Source organism: Gobius niger (genome assembly GCF_951799975.1).
Source record: "Gobius niger genome assembly, chromosome: 11".
Lineage (NCBI taxonomy): Eukaryota > Metazoa > Chordata > Actinopteri > Gobiiformes > Gobiidae > Gobius > Gobius niger.
In genome coordinates this window covers 5,972,299-5,995,199 of record NC_136862.1, presented here as the reverse complement: position 1 = coordinate 5,995,199, position 22,901 = coordinate 5,972,299, and the positions used below count along the sequence as shown (strand labels likewise).

General features: G+C 40.9%; 2 protein-coding genes across 2 annotated transcripts; one reads left to right on the top strand and one right to left on the bottom strand.

The window, feature by feature from the left end:
• Window positions 1-410: 410 nt before the first annotated feature.
• LOC306970657 (chymotrypsin-like protease CTRL-1) lies at window positions 411-6,022 on the bottom strand (the record flags this gene model as incomplete). The annotated part of the gene is made up of 5 exons (XM_079566686.1): window positions 5,869-6,022; window positions 3,929-4,203; window positions 2,582-2,736; window positions 2,289-2,505; window positions 411-745 (listed from the first exon to the last, which is right to left on the bottom strand). The coding sequence occupies exons 1-5, from the start codon at window positions 5,997-5,999 to the stop codon at window positions 411-413; spliced, it is 1,113 nt and encodes a 370-aa protein (XP_079422812.1). The 5' UTR covers window positions 6,000-6,022.
• Window positions 6,023-8,527: 2,505 nt separating this feature from the next.
• LOC306969899 (transmembrane protein 120A-A-like) lies at window positions 8,528-22,303 on the top strand. The gene is made up of 12 exons (XM_079565685.1): window positions 8,528-8,653; window positions 11,897-12,015; window positions 12,142-12,273; window positions 15,589-15,648; window positions 15,777-15,872; window positions 15,935-16,024; window positions 16,098-16,163; window positions 20,187-20,248; window positions 20,339-20,431; window positions 20,974-21,038; window positions 21,836-21,904; window positions 21,994-22,303. Exons 1-12 carry the CDS (start codon window positions 8,576-8,578, stop codon window positions 22,105-22,107), a joined length of 1,044 nt encoding a protein of 347 aa, XP_079421811.1. The 5' UTR covers window positions 8,528-8,575; the 3' UTR covers window positions 22,108-22,303.
• Window positions 22,304-22,901: the final 598 nt, after the last annotated feature.

Sequence of the window (22,901 nt, the reverse complement as noted above, 5' to 3'; positions counted from 1 at the left end):
GACAAAAGAAATTGACCAAAAAATTGACCAAAAAGTTACAAAAATGAGTTGAATACCCAACAAAACACAAATCTGACGACGTGAGGAAAAAGATCCTCTCGGTTCAGGCGGGAGTTAAGAGGTTAAAGACCCTGTTACAGCGTGGGTCCTGGAGCTCGCGGGCTCCACAGATAAAACAGGCCCGAGTGAAACAACGTCAGATTTGTTTGGATTCAATGGATGAAAAGATAAATTAACCCGCTTTAATAAATCAAAATACTTTTCAAACAGATTTACGAACCTCTAAATAAGCGCTAATCTTAGATGGAGATGATCAAACTTACTCGTGTCTTTGTCGATGAAACGCGTCGCTCGTGTTCACGACTGTACAGTGAGGCTGGACCCTGGATCAGGGAGGTCCCCCGCAGCTCTCAGATCCTCGTGTTGGTGACGTCACGCAGGTTGAAATGTCCTCGTGCTCTCTCTGGGTTGTTGTCGCCGGGTGCGGTGGCGCGCGCCTGTAATCCCAGTCTCCGGGAGGCTGAGGCTGAGGGACTGTTTGAGCTGAGGAGCTCTGAGCTGCAGTGTCTGTGTGGATCGGGTGTCCGCACTAAGTTCGGTATCGATATGGTTCTCCTGGGGGAGCCCGGGACCACCAGGTCGCCTAAGGAGGGGCGCACCGGCCCAGGCCGGACACGGAGCAGGCCAAAGCCCCCGTGCCGCTCAGTAGTGGGATCGCGCCTGAGAGCAGACCCTGCAGAGCAGCCTGAGCAACACAACAGGACCCAGTCTTTTACCTCCTCATTTAACAAACCTTTAAATCTAACTCAGCACAAGCTTAGCTTTGGTACTGAAGTGTTTTTGACCTGAAACTGATTTACTGCAGCTCTGCCCCTACTGGACACTTAGAGCAGCTGCAGCTCTATTTAACCTCTTACCACCCGCCTAAACCAAATGCATTCTGTCCTCTTTGGCTGTTATATAGGCCTGTGTAACACCTCATTTGAAACCTAAGACCCACAAAACTGACCTTTTTCCTCGCGTTATTGCTGTGTTGTGTCACCTTTTTAATTTTTTAATTTTTTCATTTTTGTTGAATTTTTGTCATTTTTTTTGTCACATTTTTGTCACATTTGTGTTATTTTTTGTTGAATTTTTGTCACATTTTTGTTACGTTTACGTCCTTGTTTTCTTCTCATTTTTTGTGGCTGTTTTGGTGCTTTTTTCCCCAAGAAGTTTTTTGATTAGGGTAAAGCCAAACTGGGGAAAATGGGATGCGTTCAGGTGGGAGTCAAGAGGCTAAGACAAGTCACTCAGATAAATGATCCTGTCATTTATTCACAATCACAATAAAATTAAAGCTAAACCGTTAAATGTGATTTCCAGGAAATGATGTAATTGCTATTGAAGTTATCTCATGTTTTTACATTCTGTAAACCACAAACATTCTCATCTCCTCTGGCATCTGTACAGCTTATTTTTTCCTCTGTTTGAACTTTTGAATCTGTTTCTTTATTGTCCTTCCAGTTTTTAGAACATGAGGAGAAAAGAACTCGCAGGTGTCTCTAGACTTGAAGCTTGTATTTTGGATACAGATGTGGAAGTTTAAATCGTACAAAAACTCCCGGAGCAGCACATCGTGTCCAGAGCCAGATTTATTGAGACGGCAACAGAAGTTCATAAATTCAAAGAGGCAACATTCTGCTTTCAGAGCTCTTCTCATCTCATCTTACACCATTAAGAAAGTCACAGATTCACAGAGAAATATATAGTTGCTACAGTCTGACTCTTACGTAGACAAACAAATACGTGTCATTCTTTTCCTGGTACAAAGTTTACAGTGTCTGGGTCAAATTAACCTTTGCATAAAACAAGGTTATAAACAAAATAACTAAATATTTCCCACACAGAAACTGCATTTAAAGTTTTTTTTTTAAACACAGTTAAAGGAGAGCATGTTTATATCAAATCAATGATGCTTTGTCAAAGTTTTTCTAAAAGCACTAATGTATTTACCGTCTTTGACCACCAGGTGTCAAAAAAGATGAATGAAGGCTGGAAACCTATTGACTTGAAGAAATGATTTATTTGTACAGATATTGGTGCATTGTTATCATTAAGACTCTGGAGTTATCGACACTTTGAAACCTAAGCAACTTTAAATAAATTATATTATTATTAATATATATTACATCTATTCACACATCTTAGTTCATTTTAAAATAAAAGTTATGTTATTTACTGTCAGACGTCCAGCAGCAGTAGAGCACCACAGAGGACTAACCCCAGACTTGTACTGGACCTTGAACCTCTGGACGGGGTGGGGGACGGGGACGGGGACGGGAACCGGAACGGGGACAGTGTCAGGTTCGTCGTCTCCGCTATCCACGCTGAGAACCTGCTGACCCGCGCATACACTCCAGGGGAGGCTGGACGGCCCACCCAGTCGCCTTGACTGCTTATTCCCAGCAGGTAAAACCTCTTGCTCACGTCACTGTAGCATTGTAGAGGCCCCCCCTGGTCACTCTGCACCACAAACAGACAGCTGTCACATGAGCGTCCTCACGTACACTCTCCTTAGTCCCGAAATGAGATCTCAAACCTGATTCGTGTCATTTCCTGAGGCCGCCCGATAAGCGCAAATCATGTTCTCCGTGACGTCGCCGTTGCCCCCGAAGCTCTGGTCACACGTCGGACTGTCGATCAGCTCCATGTTCTTGCCGACCTGCAGTTTGTCCGCCTTGGGCACAGGACCCGCTGACAGGGGTGAAGAAAGAGTGCATTACAAACACATTTTCAACTGTTTGTACCTTCAGTTCTAGCTGCTTATATTTGTATTTACACAAATGTTTATATTTGAGCATAATACTGTCCTATTACAAAGGTGACAAAGATCAAAATGCAACTCATATTTAAAGAGGGGGTATTATGCTTTTCTCAATCACATAGCACCAGTCTATATCACACTACAATGATGACCAATGATGGTCTGTAAATGCAGTAAATTAGAATAACTGCCTTGTATAAAATTGCTCTCTCAAAATGGCTGTAGTGAATGTCTTGAAATAGGCCTCTGTCTCTTTAAGAACCTCTGACCCTTTCAGACCCGCCCCCTCCACACGCTGTCTGTGGCATCAGTGGGGAGGGGGTTCTGCTGAGGAGCAGTGGTTGGTTACTCGGCTGGTGACGAAAGCTCGGAGGCGTCTCCAGGAGGTGGGGGCGTTCCTAGGAGGACTCAGGCAAACCTATCCCTAAAATGGCCGCCATCAGAGTTTTTACAGATTACTCAAAAATACGTGAATGTGCCAAGGCAACACTTCAGGCATGTTTTTAATGAGAGAATGACATAAAAACATGATGTAAAGCTTGAAAAAGTCCATTTTGCATAACACCCCCCCTTTAAAATGTCAAAATGATGTATTTTCCTCCCCCTACATGTTCCAGAAATGTCCTAATGTGTAGAATGAGCCCAGATCTGTTCACCACCTCAAAAATCCTGCACTGTCACTCAAAAAGGTGCTAATTCGGGTCCGAAGTGCCGTCATGCACGAGCTTAATGTAGAAGCTGCAGTTACACGTATGACCTGAGGTGGCAGTAGTGAGTATAAAATGGCTAACTTGCATCTAGCCCCTTTAAGGTGGCGGTTATAGGGGGGACGAAGATGAAAAAGCAAAAACTAAAACGCAATGAAAAAAAGTGACATAAAAGTGATGAAAACGCAAAATAAAAGCATAAACACAAACACAACAAAAATGTGACAAGAAAGTGATGAAAAAGAGTCAAAAATATGAGAAAAAAAGTGACGACAACGTGGCAAAAACGCCAATAGGCCGTGGCCTCTTCAGTCAAGAAGCTTTTAGATTTGGGTAATGCCAAACTGGAGAAAATGTAACTGTGCCAGTCAACATTTTCTGTGTCCATCTAAACCAATAAGAAAGAGATACTAACATCCACTGGGGACGCGCTTCCATCCTGTGATGAAGCAGTGGCTGAAGTTCAGGGTGTCCTCTTCAGACTCACTGTAGGGGAGGCAGATGGGCTGGACGTAGTCATTGAAGACCAGGGGAGAGGCCAGGCGCAGCAGAGCCACGTCGTTGTCTGAGGCCGTCCTGTTGTGGCCCGGGTGGATCTTGATTTCTGCGACGGAGCGTCTCTGCACGTGAGCTCCCTGATTAGACAACACAGTCATTCCTGCCACCACAGTCAGGAGGTTGTTGGGGATCCTGAGGGAACAAGGTAGAGTTTTCAATCTCATTTTGAAACAGGGTTTACACAGGCAGAAACAAATCAAATGTTGGTCTTTTTAATGCCCAGATACTAGATTTTAATCTTTAAGCAGTACTAAGTAACTCTTCTCCCTAGAGGCCATAAGCGCAACTGCAGGTGTAGTAGCAAGTTACGATTTTTTAACTTATTAATTGTCTTGGAGAGTAAATACTACGCTGACAGGAAAGGCGAAGGGAGAGAGGGTTACTGTGCATCCAATTATACAATGGAAATTTTTTTTTTCACTCAAACTTGGCTGTAAATACTGTTTAAAGTGACGTTAGCCCGCAGTTAGCTTTGCCCGTTAGCATGTTAGCTTCTTCTTCGTGATTCTATTAGTGTGTATTGGTGGCTCCGGTCCGGTGGCAGTCAAGTTGCAAACATGGTTTTCTGGCCAGAGACACCAGGGGGAGATGAAAGACCCTCCAATCATCCCATAAACACTTGTATTACCCCCACAGGGACTAGGAAAAGGATTTATTAAGGTGAACACGTTACTTAGTACTGCTTTAAGATTTGCAAACATTTCATCAAACAGAGGAAGGGGATTAGGACAAATGTGGCTTCCCGCAAAACATTGTGGTTAATTTCAGCCAAAACTGCAGCTGAACATGTTTTAAGACATAAGGTTTTATTTCTGATGAACTTGTGCAGTAAAAAATGGTGAGCTATGTTATAATTTTCCGATATATTTAGATTTAATGCTAGTTTTAAACCGATTTAATACCTTTTACTGACATTTAGGGCCTTTATCTTGGCACAGTTCATTGAATGACCTTTAACCTCTTAACCCCCACCTGAACCGAGGACATTTTCTCCAATTTGGCCTTACCCAAATCGAAAACCTTCTTGAAAAGAGCCTCAAAACAGCGACCAAACCGAGAACAAAACGGAAAAAAAAGGTGGCAAAAAAACTACTACGAGAAAGCACAAAAGAGCGACAAAACAGTGACAATAACGCAACAAAAAAGCCACAAAAGAGCGACAAAACAGTGACAATAACGCAACAAAAAAGCCACAAAAGAGCGACAAAACAGTGACAATAACGCAACAAAAAATCCACAAAAGAGCGACAAAACAGTGACAATAACGCAACAAAAAAGCCACAAAAGAGCGACAAAACAGTGACAATAACGCAACAAAAAAGCAACTAAAGAGCGACAAAAAGGTGCCAAACACGTGACGGAAAAAAAGCAAAGAAAAAAAAGCTGAAAAAGCAACAAAAACTAAAAAAAAAACACAACAAAAAGCATCAAAAATGTGGCAACACGACAGCGACTACAAAGTTTACAATCAGTTTTGTAGGTCTTAGCTTTCAAATGAGGCGGTACACTGTTGCTCTCCAGACGAGAAGCCTTTAGATTTGGGTAAAGCCAAACTAGAAAAAATGCACTCGGTAAAGGCGGGGGATAAGAGGCTAATACTTCACCGAAACCCTGTAAAAGATGTTATATAAACAAATTCAATCACACCAATAGGACGATAAGGAATAAGGAATCAAATGGAAAACTATATATGAGTTTGGTGGAAGAGCGACCAGGAAACAAGGGCCCAGAAGGTAAAATGAAACAGGAAATGGAGATACTGTTTGCATGATCTCCACATGAAGGTGTGTGTCTTACATTACGTTGTTGTTAGCGTCGGACAGCACCCACTCAGGGCTCAGGATGGCTCCACCCAGGAGATGATCAGTCAAGAAGAAGAGACTGACCTGCCAAGGCCAGGCCCCTTCCACTGCGTCATCGCCCCCCATGAACCGAGAGCCACTTGGGGGATCGACCAGATACCGCAGCCCGCAATCTACACGGCAGAATCATAGTTCAAATCAAACTCAGCACAAAATCATGTAGAACAATTTGATATGCACCACATTTTATCAGAAAATAAATAGTTTACTTTAAGGTTTTTTTTTTCTTTAACTTTTTTTTTTCGTGTTGAAAAGCATACGTGTATACAGAGCCTTTTTGTTTTCAGAACCTTCCAAAATCTTCATGTATGAGAGAGTATCATTATAAAAGTATGTGTAAAGTTGGGTTTCTGCTTCGAATATTTACATTTGTGAACATAAAATTTGGACAAAAGGATAAGTAAATTAATCACAAAATAAATGTCTTTATTCTTTTGCTTTTCCCATTTCATTGTAAAGTCCTTGTGTAGATGTTCAATTACAAAACTGCAGAAGTCCTTCCAGAATTTCTTGGGATAAGAACATGTCCAAAAAAAAAGTTGTATTGTCTCTGGATGATCTCCACAAAAAAGAGCAGTTCACATCAATGTCCCTTTTGAATTTAGTCATAACAGAATTAACTGGATAACAGTGTTAATTTCGTCGACTAAAATATTCAGTCTTAATTTTAGTCAAAGTGTTATTTTTGACGACTAAAATTGGACTAAAACTAAATGAAAAGTTTTTCATGAGACTAAAACTATGACTAAAATGTCCAGATATTTTAGTCGACTAAAATAAGACTAAATAAAAATGAAAAGGAGAGACTGAAATCATCCAAACTTCTATTGACCGTCTGAAAGAGTCTCATATCATGTAAATTCTCTGCCAAATTATCAGCTCTGAGCTTTGTTCATGTGGGAGCAACTCCATGAAGTCAAGGACCTTGATTAAATATGATTATAATCAATATTATAAATGCAAAGTCGACTAAATTAGTCTTAAATTTAGTCGACTAAATTGACATGCAATTTTCGTCGACTAAAACTAGACTAAAATTGAAACGTTTTTTTTGACTAAATCTCGACTAAAATTAATTTACATTTTAGTCAAAAGACTAAGACTAAAACTAAATTAAAATATTTTGTCAAAATTAACACTGCTGGATAATATTTATGATTTTTTAATTACAGGTGCTCTAATAGAGTTCGGGAATGTGGCGTCATATCGCTAAGTATTATGGGATTAGCAGCAATTGTAAACTAATGGAGATTGTAAAAGTAAAAATAGTTATTGTTCACATTAAAACACTTGGACACCACAGTGTATTTACCTGCAGCAGCTAACGGAGTTGTTCCACAGCAGGGTTGCCAGGTCTGGGCAGTCAAACCCGCCCAAAAATATCTGAAAACCGCGGAAAACCCGCGGACATACGGCGCGGCTGGAATTTTCAATATTGTTTACTAGTTAACAGAGCCCATGTGCTCCTGCGATGATGAGAAACCGCCCCTATTTCCCTCCCTTATTGAAAAAGCAGCTTACAGAGCCTTGGGTTTGCCTTTGCAATAGTGATTTTGATCAATTCAACATTGATTACAGCAAGGCAAAAAACCGCGGACAGTTTTTTTCACCCGCGGAATGGCTTTAAAAACCGCCCAATTCCGCGGTTTAACCGCGGACCTGGCAACCCTGTTCCACAGCGTTTTTCTCCACTTTTTAATGCTGTTTTTAGCTAATATGGAGCCCTATGGAAATGTATGCTAACAGCTGCAAAGATGGCGGATCTCCATGGTAACTGTCCCGAACTCAAGAGATTTTTTCTTGTTTGTACTTGTGTCAACAACTTGAATAAAATAAAATAAAAATTATTAGTTTATCTCTCAAATCCTTCCCAAACATATCAGGGTTAAAAAAAGAAAAGAAAAAAAAGTAGCTTATGTTACGTTTTCAGTAGTTTGGACAAACTTTGTAGCGCATCACCATGACAACCAGGCGCGTCCAAAGGAGCTGTTCACCGTTTTGCTCCCTGACTGTAATAATATCTATTAATAAAATGTCAAATTGTTCAAATTCCTCACCTAAAGCCTCGGCATAGTTGTACACTTGATCCAATGGCAGCCGAAACACAACAAACCACATAAACAATTTCATCTCAATTTTTTTTTTTTTTTACGCACCAAAGGTTACGGGTTTATCAAAAAAAAAAAAAAAGACGTACGGCTGTGCGTGGCGTGCGGATTATTTATTTAATTTATATAATTGTATTTATTTTATTCATTTTATTTATATATTTTATTTATTTAATTTTATTTATTTATGTATGCATGTCTCTATTCATTATTTATTTATTTATATATTTGTAGCTCTCTGTTTATTGATCTGTTGACTACAATTTATTGTCCATATAAGGCATAATAAGAATAATTAATAATGTTAGGGCCTTAATTTTGGCATCCCTTGTGCAGATCCATGCCTATAGTCACAAGAGTGCGTCAAAAAGTATAACTGACTCAAAAATGCAATTAAAATAAACAAATAAATCTGTTCAACAACAGGGGGTTAAGCGATATTTCAAGTCCGGCTTTTATTTTGAAGCACAGCGGAAGTCCGCCTGTTCTCTTCTTGAAATCTATTGATCGGCGGAACTTAGCCTCCGCGCAGCGATGTTGTCCACACCCAGCGGTTTCACTGAATGTCTGCAGGAATGGGGCGATCTGGACAAAGACTACCAGCACCTGCAGGTCAGAGCTGTGGCCCTGAAGCCCGGGGTCCATCCACAGACGGGGCAGATGAGGGTGGGGCTCCTCGGGTCAGCTAGCGGGGCTTTGGGTCTCGGTGGGCGGCGAACAGGGCAGCAGCTGTTGTCGTCTGGGCGTAAACATGAACTTCTGATAACAAGTGGCTAATATTATTGTTCTACCCCGTGCATTTTGCACTGTGTTCAAGTCATAGCGTTCAGATTAGTGTAATTAAGAGGTGGCTTAGGCTTGCAAACTGACCAGTGTGGTGTAATAACAACTGGGGCAATGAGAACATAAGCCTTAACATAACATTGGCCAACTTCTGCAAAACTTTGGCTGATTTCTCTTTTCTCCCACTTTTTCCCAATTGAAATTCATTCATAGACCTAAATATATGAGTTGTATGAATGTGTTATTATTGTACATATTCAATTTATAACCAGACTTGTATAATATATATACACTTATACAACTAATACAATTATCTTGTAAAACCACTATAGGGATGGTACCATTACCATTACATTTTTTTCCCGATACCTGTACTAAAATATTTGTCATCTAGGACCAGAAAAGAGAACAATAATGTTTATTATTCCATAAAACACATTTTCTTCTATTATCTTATTCTTATCATCTTCTTATATTACATTATTCTTATGTTTTCTTTTACTTTTTAATTAATTTGAGCTGAAACAACCAAGTAACTTCCTTTAATGCTGTCCCTGAACCCATCAAAACTTGATCTGATATTTTCATGACATAATATACTTTTCGGTACCTGCTTTCAATACTTTTATTATTTTGATACCAGCTGTACCTACTTTTTGTTCTTCAATACCGGTATTATTCAGTAGTATCCAGCCCTGTGATAAAGGAAAATACCCTTTGTTTGGATTGATCTTTAAAAGCTTGAGCAGTTTTCTTCGGCTTTAATACACGTTACGGATTCACTCCACACCCAAATGTCAAGGTTAATTTTGTGGTGAAATTGTTAAATGTTTATTCTTAACAACGGTATGCACTGGTAACAGCATGTTCTTCGAAAGACGACACTGGATCACTTTACTGACCTTTTTAGAAAATCGCTCAGAGAGCCCTGGCATACCATTCACAAGAGCTATGTGTCTGAAATAGATTTTTGTGCAGGGAGTTTCCATATACAGTACAAGCTTTACTTTCAGGCTACTGTCAATATTTTTACATTAAATAATTCTCTATTTACTCCTTTGTTATAAAGTGGAAGTCTTAATTTATCAATGCTTTTTAATCAGCGATGAAGTGTATGATTCTTTAGTATAATGTCGTACGATAGTAAAAAGAGGAAGTATGACATCATGGTGAAGCCGTTGTTTGTATAAAAGTGACAAAATTCAAACTGAAGACTGACATGAATATCTTTAATGGACCAGAGGTGCACGGACACATGATAATGCTGTATGAAATGTTAATTGTTGATGTGTATCCTCTTTTTATATTCTGGACTAGGGCTGGGCGATATTGCCAAAAATGAACATCTCAATATTTTGGGGGACTTTCTCGATAACGATGATGAAGCGATTCTTTTGCAAACCATCAGAAATCTGCAAAAATGTGCTGCAAACATCTTACTTTACATCGCTTTGTAATGCAAAAATGTTCAAATGAAGTATTTTCCTCCCTCTACATCAGGGGTCGGAGGTTTGCGTCGTGGAGGGCCGATTTTCATCATTGCCAAAACATCAAAGGCCGAACCTCACCATAGCAGCCTAAAGTATTTTTTTTTCTGCAAATGCCAGTGTTTTACATCTGTCGCTCTCAAGTGGTGCAGCTTCGGGACCCACTATTAACCCAGGACGACAAGCCACGACCCAAATGAAACTTCCATTTTCCATATATCGTATAAAATATTGTGTTTTTATTGAATACGTAGTAGATATGTTTTTGAGAGATCAAAACAACCCAATAACATTAATTTTAACAGACTCCCGTGTGTTTCCATGCAGTTTCAGATGGAAAATTTAAAAGTTCCTTAGGTAATAAGTAGGCTTAAAGGAATAGGCCACCGTTTTTACATACTGAGATATGTTCTTACCTTAGCTTTGACGAGTTCTTTAGGACCTGTCTGATCTTCCCCCGTGCCTTCAGTCACGTAAACACAGCGCAGACGGCGTTAGCATTTAGCCTCTCCCTCTCTCCTCTATAGCTCCAAAACAGGTCAAGATAGAAGCTACCAAGCTCTTCCACGTTTTCCCTATTTAAATATGGTTACGTGAAGTGTTCCACTACAAAGTATAATTACACAAAATTAAACAATGTGGATTTTCTAAGCGGATAAAAGGGGGAACTATATTGTAAGGCGTAATAATACCAGGAGTACTTTGGCATCCGCACAGTAAAGTGAAGATTACTGCGCGGATTTCGAACTACTCCTGGTATTATTACGTATTACAAAATAGTTCCCCCTTTTATCCACTTAGAAAATCCACATAGGCACAGGTGAAGATCAGACAGGTCCTAATATAAAGAACTCGTCAAAGCTAAGGTAAGAACATATCTCAGTATGTAAAAACGGTGGCCTATTCCTTTAAGTAGGCTTGCGTCCCACTTAAAATTATTCTGCACACCACCTTTGGGTTCTTTAAGGGTTTTAAGAGTACTTTATCATGTATTTTATCTCTTATTTGCATAATAATATTTCTCATAATCATCTTGAGGGCCAGAGGTTCTGTGCTGGAGGGCCGGATTTGGCCCCCGGGCCTGACGTTGCCTCCCCCTGCTCTACATGTTCCAGCCATGTCCTAATGTGTAGAATGAGCTCAGACCTGTTCACCACAACTGCCTCTAAAATCCTGCACTGTCACTCAAAAAGTCGTTAATTCGGGTCCGAAGTGCCGTCATGCACGAGTTTAATATAGAAGCTGCAGTTACATGTATGACCTGAGGTGGCAGTAGTGAGTATAAAATGGCCAACTTGCATCTAGCCCCTTTAACTTTATGCCCCATATTTTGCCATTTTCCCAATTTTCAAACATTTTTTCTTGACATTGAAGATAAACTCAATATTGTAGATGTATATGTTCCAAACAGCAAATTCCTATATTATCTTGTTATTGCCCATCTCTATTCTATACATGCGATTTGTTGAATATATCTAAATGCCGCCTATGGATAAATGTTCAAAAAAACAATGCATCTGGTTTGTCCAATGCTCTTGTTCCGTCCATATCACACTGATGTTCCCGATCTCTTTTCCTCACACAGGAGATCCATCGGCTGTACAAGCAGAAGCTGGAGGAGGTGGCCAAACTGCAGAACAACTGCTCCACTGTCATCGCCCGACAGAGGAAGAAAATCAAGGAAATCTCCGTCTCACTACAAGAGTACGTCCCGGATCGAGGCTTCCACTTGTGTCGCGCTTCATTGTCAAATCTGAGCAATCCAGACGGAGTTATTTTGAACGAGTTTGTGTGACATTTGAACTGGATTTGTGTTTGTTTGTTTGTTAGATGTAAAGGGAACCCGCCGGCCGCCGAGCTGAGCCCTGACGATGTCCTCACCATCGACGAGATCCAGGAGTCCATCGAGGAGCGGAGCAGTGCCTTCTTGGAGATGGAATCTTTCCTGCCAAAGAAAAATGGGTTTGTAGCTTTAGCAGGGCTGGGCATGGAATGGAAATCTGACTGATCCCTTGTTTCTAAAAGTACGTAGTAACAAATCCTTCATAACACATGAGTTGGGTTTGCACTTGTCCGATTTATTGTGCAGAGGAGTGGGGAACGTCTTGAAAAGAACTGTCTGAGAGTTTTCATCACCTCCACAGCTTTATGTTTGGATTTGTAGCTGTTAGGGGTGTAACGGTTCACGGGGATGTATTGAACCGTTCGGTTCGGCCTGTTCGGTTCGGTCCACTTGCGTACCGTTTCGGTGTATTATTTTCATTAAATAATGTAAATTTATTATTAGCGTCATATTAAGTGCCGCGGAACAAAGTTCCTACGCGAGTTTCCGCACGGACGCTATTGAGTGACGTACATTGAAGCTGCATGAGTAGCCGAGAGAAACTACAGGCGCTGGCTTTAAGTATTTGATTAAAAGTCTTGAGCCTCGCTACAATATCCCGTCACGTCCGCACTTCAGCCAAAAAGTTATACCAGCGCTCAGAGCCGGTTCTTCCTATACGCAAACTACGCAAGGTGCGTAGTGTTGTTTCACTGATTAATCAACGCGTTGTTGTTACGGGGAAAGGCTCTTCCAGCGCGCACTCACTCTCCGCCTACTTCGCCACATATAACTCCAAAACGGAGCAGTCTGGTGAAGTGAATGCTTCTCCGCTCATGTCCCGCTCGGCCGTCTGTCTCCCGGTGCTTCGCCTCATGCGCGGCTCCTCCGCGGTTGCATCATGTCACCTGTGTCCCGGGCGCAGCTCTCATGTTTTCTCTGTGCAGACTCTGGGCCTCACTCTCATTTAAACTCTCTTCTTACTGTGTCTGGTGAGTCTAGAGTATCAGGACAGTAGTTTGGCGAGTAGACGAGAGTAAAAAGCCGTTCACTGTGGCCTTTTTGTTGAGTTGAATCCACATGGTTCTCATGAGTTACAGTAACTCTCATTATAAGAGTGCAATTTATTTAAAATATCACCCAAATGGGTCACTTTTATTCATTTTATGCAAGAATTCTATTGTGTATTGGCAGCTTTTCAAAAGAAAAATGTTGTTAGTTCTTATTTATTTGTACCGAAAATTAACCGAACCGAGCCCTCCAAAACCGTGAACCGAACCGAATACAATTTTAGCGTACCGTTACACCCCTAGTAGCTGTTATTGCATCTTTCTCAAATTGAAGTTCTTTCATTAGAAACGGCCGAGTGTTTTTGGACCCTCGTGCATTGTTATTGATAACGCGCCACAATATTTGGAAATTGCAGTAGGGCTGGGCGATAAATCGAGTTAAATCAATTAATTCATGCTTTTAAAAACAGACGATTTGGAAAATGGCTAAATCGTAAAATAGTATCCGCCGCTCTCACTCTCCTCTGACCATTCAACTCCGCCCCTTTCCTTTGAGTCTCCATGCGTCATAAAAGGGGGCGTGGCTTAGCCGAGGGGGTAAACAGAATCTCTTGGGAAACACAATTTTTCACTCTTTTTAACCATTTTCTGGCAAAATATAAACTCATTATCACATACAAATAAAGTCAAGTCTAAATCGGGTCCATGTAGATGCTTATCCACAGCAGATTGTTCAGTAGAAGTGAAAAAACAACAGTCGTAGCTAGTGCTAGCTAGCGTTAGCATTAGCACGATGCTAACTTGAAGCGTCACGTTAGCATTCTCCGTTATTTGTGTGTTTATGGGCTGTTGAACCACTTTGCTCCTCTCCATGTCTTTGTATCTTTATTTAGTAGAAAACTGTTTTTATAATTCAGCATTTGTTGAAGTAGTTTTTGAATAATTAGAGAATGTTTAGATTTTTCTCCAAATTGTTTCCCCCCTTACAGACGGCATCTCGTCATAGAAGGGGGCGTGGCTTCACCGAGGGGGAAAATAGAATCTTTAGAGAAACACAATTTTTCAATCTTTTTAGCCATTTTCTGGTGGAATATCAACTTATTTATCACACAGAAATAAAGTGAAGTGTAAATCGGGCCCATATGGATATTTTCTCACAGCAGATTGTTCAGTAGAAGTGAAAAAACGGCAGTTGTAGCAAGCGCTAGCTAACCGTTAGCATTAGCCCGATGCTAACATGTAGCATCAAGTTAGCATTCTCCGTTATTCATGTATTTGTGGGCTGTTGAAACACTTTGCTCCTCCCCATGTCTTTGTATCTTTATTTAGTAGAAACTATGTTCATATTTCAGCATTTGTTACAGTAGTTTTTGAATAATTAGAGAAAATATACATTTTGTCAAAATTGTTTTCCCCTTAACTGTTTTCAAACATGACCATATATGGGCGAGTCCAGAGATGCCGTCTGTATCTATCACAGCAGAGGCTTGAAGACGATAAACACTTTTGAAAACTCCTTGGTTTATTAAGAGGTTTTACTTTTGAGAGCAGACGAGGAATATCTAAAGCAGAAATAACACTTTTTAAATAAAGGGTTATGTTTTCTTAATGGGCCTAATTGTAGTTACATTATGCAATATTAATGAGCAGGACTGTTTCTTCAGATCAGGAGACTTTTTAAAGTTTAAATTATTACCATTTGATGCCACTGAAAACTACCTTTAAAAACTGGAAATCTTACTAATCCCTTATTTCTAAACACGTTTCTAAGCACGTAGTAACATATCCTGAGTTGCAATTTAAATTGTTCAAGTATTAACAAAACTAGAATTAAGAAAAAAAGGGAAATATGTAGGACTGAAACGACTAATCGATTATTGAAATAGTCGACAACTATTTGAGTAATCGATTAATCGTTTTCTGGTTCACAGAGACTCAAATAGAGCAAAAATGACATGAAAATGTAGTATTTTGATGAAAACCTACTTTGTTTTTCATATTAAGGGTCTGTAGTGTTTTGTACATTGTAAATTTCATAAACATCCGTCTGTGTCTCGTCCAATCAGAAGCAGAGTTAGCGCCAAGAGCCTCCAACAAACATTTCCTCCATCAACATGTCCTCAAGCGGCGCCACTTTAGCTTTATGTGATGATTCTTTTTTTTTAATCCAATTTTCCTACACCATTCACAGCCAAGCGATTAATCTATTGATCGTAAAAATATTCGATAGATTAATCGATGACAAAATAATCGTTAGTTGCAGCCCTAGAAATACGTAAATAAAGGTACTGAGTAATATAATAAATGTACAAACAACCAAGTAGCTTCCTTGAATATTGTCCCAGGATCCAAGAGGCATCTAAACCTGCTCTCTAAAGATGTAATATTTTTTGGTGCCTGCAGAACGGCGAGGCAAAGAATAACTGTCACCATTTTGTTTTTCAGGTTGTATCTAAATCTAGTATTGGGAAATGTCAACGTAACACTCCTCAACAAACAGTCAAAGTAAGTCACGTGATCTTTGTTTGTTTTCGTTCCACATCACAGCTACTACAGTGTAATCCAGATGTAGTATAGTTGTGGTATTTGTTGCAATGGGAGTCGTAACAAAGCCTGGTCTGATATTTTTACAGATTTGCCTACAAAGACGAATATGAAAAGTTCAAGTTGGTCCTCACCGTCATCCTCCTCCTCTTCTCCTTCATGTGTCGCTTTATATTCAGCTACAGGTAACAATGTTCGGTCTTATTTAGCCATGTTTTCAGATATTTCACAGACTTTCTGTCCCCAGAACCTTTGACGCCATGTTCAACTTCCTGCTGGTGTGGTATTACTGCACGCTCACCATCAGAGAGAGCATACTCATCAACAACGGCTCCAGGTGGGAAAGTCACACGGCATTTTCCTTTGTAAGTCCTGAAAACATCACCGCATTAACGCCTTTGTGTGTTTAGAATCAAAGGCTGGTGGGTGTTTCATCACTACGTGTCCACCTTCCTCTCCGGAGTCATGCTAACGTGGTGCGTATTTTCATTTACAGTTCTCAAATGTGACTCGTGATACGTGGACTTGTTTGTTGCCATTATAATGTAGTTTGTTGATGGGTGAGTTTCTGTTTTTTGCTAGATTTGTGGCTTCATTTTAGGCCACATTCAGTTTCAATTGGAATTGCAAGAGTCAATTGCTGCACATTTATGGTGGCAAACTTTTTCAATGTTAGGCCCAGTGTGCAAAATACCGGGGGGTGCGGGAGGTCCGGCACCCCTGATTAACCCATCAGACCACTGGGGCCCGTGATAGGCTAAAGCAGGGGTAGGCAAGTTTGTGTCATGGAGGGCCGATTTTCTTCATTTCCAAAACACCAAGGGCCGAAACTCACAATTTTAGCCCAGAGTAGTTGCTGTGAAATGTGAAAATATAAACAGTATTTTCCACATTTTAGAGTTCTTTTCATGTATTTGTTCTCTGATTTATGAATAAATGTTTCTTCAAAATTCTCTTGGGGCCCAAAGGTTTTATGCTGGAGGGCCGAATTTGTAGTCTCGCCAACCAGACTCCGCTTCTTTACAGAAGAGGGTCTGGCAACGCTCCATTGCGCGCTTTCAAAGGAAGTGACGCAGCGATATGGAGCCTACCGACCAATCAGAGCAGCTCCCTGAACGGGCGTCACGTTGTTGCGCCTTCGTTCGTTCGTTCGTTCGTTCTTTTATTTTGAACATGTGAGCAACACAACACCTTTACAAAATTTTAAACGTAAAGGCTGTTACAAATCAAAAAGACAAAGCAAACTTGTAAGTTCCCTTGAAAAGCCTTTGCGCCTTTGTTTTGTAGTTTTTCAACACAAGCAACCACTTCACGTAATGCTCCGGTTTGCTTGTATTCTTAAGTTCTTCTGACATAAACGACAGAAGTCATTTACTGAACTCCGTGTGGCAGGAGCGCCATTGTTAACGTCCGAATGACGACAACTTCATTGTCGCTGTTTCTGTCGTCACATCCGCTATGTTCTCATTGGCTGCTCTAAGCTTCTGTTGTCCCACATTAGTCCCGCCTCAAGCAGTAGCTTTTCTACGACAGGGTCGCCAGACTAGTCTCCTGTTTATTAATTAATAAACATCACAGATTAGTCTGGATGCCAGGCTACCGAATTTGGCCCCTGCGCCTGACGTTGCCTACCCCGGGCTAAAGCAAAGCTGCAGACACAAGCGCACTCTTGTATGTTAGGGATGGGTCCGTCGCGAGCGAGTCGGTACAAAGGGCCGGCTCTTTTAAGTGAACGATGAGAGACGCTTTCTTTTTCTAAGGTTGCATGTTTATCAAGCTCCACATGCACCGCTCTCTGCTACATCTGAGAAAAATAGAGAAAGGTAAAGACTAAATGAGTAAGAGAATGGGGTCGGGGAGAGAGGGAGAAAGGAGAACTCTGCAGGCACAGCCCGTCCACGAGGAATAACCTGCTATTTACACAAAATCCAGATCTCTACAAGCTTAACCTAATCCATGAATGTAGTCTGCACATCCCTTTCAGCCACTTCTTATGAGGGAGAACCGCTTCAAATAATTTTGATTTTATAGTTAGATAAAGTTAGTTAATGTCGGCCTTTTCCTCTTATGTGTATGAGCGCATTAAGTTGGCTTAAAGGAATAGGCCACCATTTTTACATACTGAGATATGTTCTTACCTTAGCTTTGACGAGTTCTTTAGGACCTGTCTGATCTTCACGCGTGCCTTCAATCACGTAAACACAGCGCAGACGGCGTTAGCATTTAGCCTCTCCCTCTCTCCTCTATAGCTCCAAAACAGGTCAAGATAGAAGCTACCAAGCTCTTCCACGTTTTCCCTATTTAAATATGGTTACGTGAAGTGTTCCACTACAAAGTATAATTACACAAAATTAAACAATGTGGATTTTCTAAGCGGATAAAAGGGGGAACTATATTGTAAGGCGTAGTAATACCAGGAGTAGTTTGGCATCCAGTAAAGTGAAGATATTACTGCGCGGATTTCGAACTACTCCTGGTATTATTACGCCTTACAATATAGTTCCCCCTTTTATCCGCTTAGAAAATCCACATTGTTTAATTTTGTGTAATTATACTTTGTAGTGGAACACTTCACATAACCATATTTAAATAGGGAAAACATGGAAGAGCTTAGTAGCTTCTATCTTGACCTGTTTTGGAGCTATAGAGGAGAGAGGGAGAGGCTAAATGCTAACGCCGTCTGCGCTGTGTTTACGTGACTGAAGGCACGGGGGAAGACCAGACAGGTCCTAAAGAACTCGTCAAAGCTAAGGTAAGAACATATCTCAGTATGTAAAAACGGTGGCCTATTCCTTAAAGCTATAACTTCAGTAATGTCTGGAGTCTGTAACTCTCTCTCAGCGTGAGGCTCCAGCAGCTCATAGAGAAGAAGCAAACAGGCTATGGGGCAAAGCTAACTGCGGGCTAGCGCCACTTAACAGTATTTACAACCAACTTTGAGTGAAAAAAATGTATCTCCATTGTGTAATTGGATGTACAATATCCCTCTCTCCCTTTGCCTTCTTCTGTCAGTGTAGTATTTACTCTCACGGACAAATAATGAGTAAAAGACGTACCATGCTACGACACCTGCAGTGGCGCTTATGGCCTCTCGGGGCATGAGATACTTAGTACTGCTTTAAGCTGAACTCCCCTAAGTTAGTTTCAGTTCTTGCAGTCCACCGGAGATAATACAGAAGTGTCTCCCTGAGTAAATAAGCGGCGGATGAGGCAAAAAAGACAGAATGAAAGGCACCAGTGACCAATGTAAAAAAAGTGCATAAATAATATATTGGTCATTTTCATTACTCAACTGTGACTGTGGAGATGCGTCAGGCCCAGATTATGTAGAGGTCGATGTGAAATGAGGGCGAACCGATCCAAACCCCGGCGTATTCAAAGCTGCCGCTCTCCAAGGCAGTGTTCTTTTCGTCGACTGAAATATTTAGTCTTAATTTTAGTCAAAGTGATATTTTTGACGACTAAAATTGGACTAAAACTAAATTAAACGTTTCTCATGAGACTAAAACTATGAATAAAATGTCCAGATGTTTGAGTCGACTAAAATCAGACTAAATAAAAATGAAAAGGAGAGACTAAAATCATCCAAACTTCTATTGACCGTCTGAAAGAGCCTCAGATCATGTAAATTCTCTGCCAAATGAACAGCTCTGAGCTTTGTTCATGTGGAGCAGCTCCATGAAGCAGAGGAACAAGATTAAATATGATTATTATGAATATCATCAATGCAAAGTCGACTAGATTTGTCCTAAATTCAGTCGATTTCGAATTTCAGTCGACTAAAACTAGACTAAAATTGAAGATATTTTTTTGACTAAAACTAGACTAAAATCGAATTACATTTTCGTCAAAAGACTAAGACTAAAACTAAATTAAAATATGTTGTCAAAATTAACACTGCTCCAAAGTGAGCTGCAATTCTGGACATACGTGGGCCGGTTTAAATAAATAAACTCCCGGGCCGAATTGATGTCCCAGCACAGCCCCTAGTCCAGTGTCACTACAAAAAGTTCCCTTATTAAATGCTGTCAACAATCTTTACGAAATGATTTCATGTTTGATGTGTTTTAAACTTGGGTAAAGCCAAACAGGAGAAAATGTTCTTGATTCAGGTGGGGGTTAAGAGGTTTAACCACAGCCTGTCTTCCCAGTTTAGTTAAAGGGACTATGCAGTTTAAAAAATGTTAAAATAAAGTATTTTCATCCCCCTACATGTTCCATCAATGTCCTAATGTGTAGAATGAGCCCAGACCTGTTCACCACAACTGCCTCTCAAATCCTGCACTGTCTGCAGTTACACATATGACCTGAGGTGGCAGTAGTGAGTATAAAATGGCTAACTTGTATCTAGCCCCTTTAATGGTCAGATAACAGACAGATAACAGCAGCTCATAATTCATCTATCATTCACACACTAATGGTCCTTGAACTGACGATGTAAAATGGGAGCTGCAGTATTTATAGGTGAACATGTTTAAACAGTGATCCTCTGTCGACAGGCCTGAAGGAGTTCTCTACCAGATGTTCCGAAACCAGTTCCTCACGTATTGCATGTACCAAAGTAAGGCGCACCACCAAAATAAAATACATACATGCCTCGACTGCTGCTGATAAATGAGTCCTGAATGACCCGTTGTTGTTTCCACGCCAGGCTTTGTGCAGTTCCTTCAGTATTACTATCAGAGCGGCTGCTTGTACAGACTCCGGGCGCTGGGAGAAAGACACAACATGGATCTCACAGTCGGTGAGGACAAGCAGGACTCTTGTTTACCATAATGTATCATTTCTGTAGTGCCTCTGGGGGTAATACAAGTGCTAATGGGTGTCTCTGACCAGAAAACCACAATTGCCCCTTTCCCTGCAGCTAAAAGGCTAACGGGCAAAGCTAACTGCAGGCTAGCACCACTTAAACAGTATTTACAGCCATGTTTGAGTGAGAAGAAACAGAGGCGTGCTGGGTAATCGTCGGGACATTTCCTGGTGGGCCGCCTGCTCTCAGTGCTCATGGGCCGTCAGAATAAAATAATGAATTAATAACTGACTCGCAGTTGTGCTATTCCAGGACTGAAGGCTTTAACTGGGCTGCAGAGGGAGCCATGAGCTGCTGTTCCAGATATAAATTACGCAACACAAACGTTATTGTCAGGAAAAAGTCTTACACTTTGCTGGTTGGAGCTGGTTTAAAGCTCTAAGTCCATTCTCCATAATACCTCCCTTTAAAGAATGTGTGTGTAATAATGCGTTATGAGTTATGTGAGTTTGCTTTTACGTCTTTCCTGTTTTCAGAGGGATTCCAGTCCTGGATGTGGAGAGGCCTGTCTTTCCTACTTCCGTTTTTATTTTTTGGTCATGTAAGTTCTCTGCATACACACCCACTGGATCAAAAGCCTGTGCCGTATCATTCTCTCATCAATATTCACTGTGATAGTGTCAGTGGAAAACACAAAATGCTCAATCGTCAAATCGGATGATTTGGGGTCTTTCATCTCCCCCTGGTGTCTCTGGCCAGAAAACCACACTTGCAACTTTCCCTGCTCCGACCCGGAGCCCAAATACACACTAATGGAATCACGAAGAAGAAGCTAACAGGTTAACGGGCAAAGCTAGGCTGTCTATCCTAGCTTTGTTATAAAACTGTGTTACAAAACATCAGCTGTTTGTCAGAATCGTGTAGTGTGTTTATTCTTACGATTCTCAGTCGTTATGTGTGAATCCCCAGACATTCTAGTCCCTCTGGGGGTAATACAAGTGTTAATGGGATGATTGGGGGTCTTTCATCTCCCCCTGGTGTCTCTGACCAGAAAACCACAATTGCAACTTTCCCGACAGCTAACGGGCGCAGCAAACTGCGGACGAGCGCCACTTAAACAGTATTTACAGCCAAGTTTGGGTGAAAAAAATATATCTACATTGTGTAATTGGATGGACAATATCCCTCTCTCCCTTTGTCTTTTCTGACAGTGTAGCATTTACTCTCGCGGACAATTAATGAGTAAAAAAACGTAACATGTTACGACACCTGCAGTGTGGCTTTTGGCCTCTAGGGGCATGAGTTACTTAGTACTTGCTTTACCTGCTAACACAATATAAGCTGCTGCCCTCCAGATACAGCACTATAATCATTTTAATGTCTCCTTTTTCTCTACAGTTTTGGCAGTTTTACAACAGCATCACACTCTTCAAGATGTCCCAGTTGCCGAATTGTAAAGAGTGGCAGGTTTGCACCTTATAAATTGTACAAAACGTAGTTGTTTACCATAAATATTCCAAACCTAAATGGACTCTGCTCTCTCTCCTCTGATGCAGGTGGCGATGTGCGGCTGCTCTTACCTGGTCCTCTTCATGGGAAACTTCTCCACCACGCTGGGAGTGGTTTACCAAAAGTACAGGAACAACCAGGACAAGCCCAAAAGCTTTTAGGAGGAGAAAAAAAAACACAGACTGGAACGCACAGAATCACGCACACTGCCCTCTAGTGGCCAAGTGTTCGCTTCGCTTTTGTTTACGGAGTCCTGTGGATTTCCAAAGCTTTGTTTAAAAAGACCCTCAGCTCGATATGAACGCGTTACTGAGTTTTTTTAATGTCTGGTATTTTAATAATCATGGGAGCGCTGCAGTGGATGTCGTTAATAAAACACTTCCATCTCATTATTGTTCACTGTGAGGACCTTTTTCTTCATTTCAAAATAAAATGGGTGGAAAACAGGCTATATTTAGTTTAACTCTTGCGAGGAAAGGGACATAAACAGAGACTGCAAGAGGCTCACAGAGAGGGGCGTCAAGCTCGGATGAAAGTGCATCAAACTTCTGCTCCAAATGCACAGTGGATGAGAGAGCACCCAAAAGGCAAGACAAGGAAGGAGACTCCTGACCCTTTGAGAGAGTCAGCGAGAGCGGCAAACACAACATCTGAACAGCGGCGATCGCAGGAGAATGCTGGATCGAAAAATGTCTGGACAACACGATGAAACCTTGAAAGCTGCCCTGGTAAACTGAACACAGGAAGCACTTATGCAGCAGCTGGACGAGTGGAGAGATTGTGAGAAAGAAAGATGAAGAGACATCACATAAAAACACAGTTCCCTGCATACACACTCTCTGGATCAAAAGCCTGTGCCGTATCATTCTCTCATCAATAATCACTGTGATAGTGTCAATGGAAAACACCAAATGATGTTGTCAAATCTTTCCATTAATTTAATAACAAAAACTGC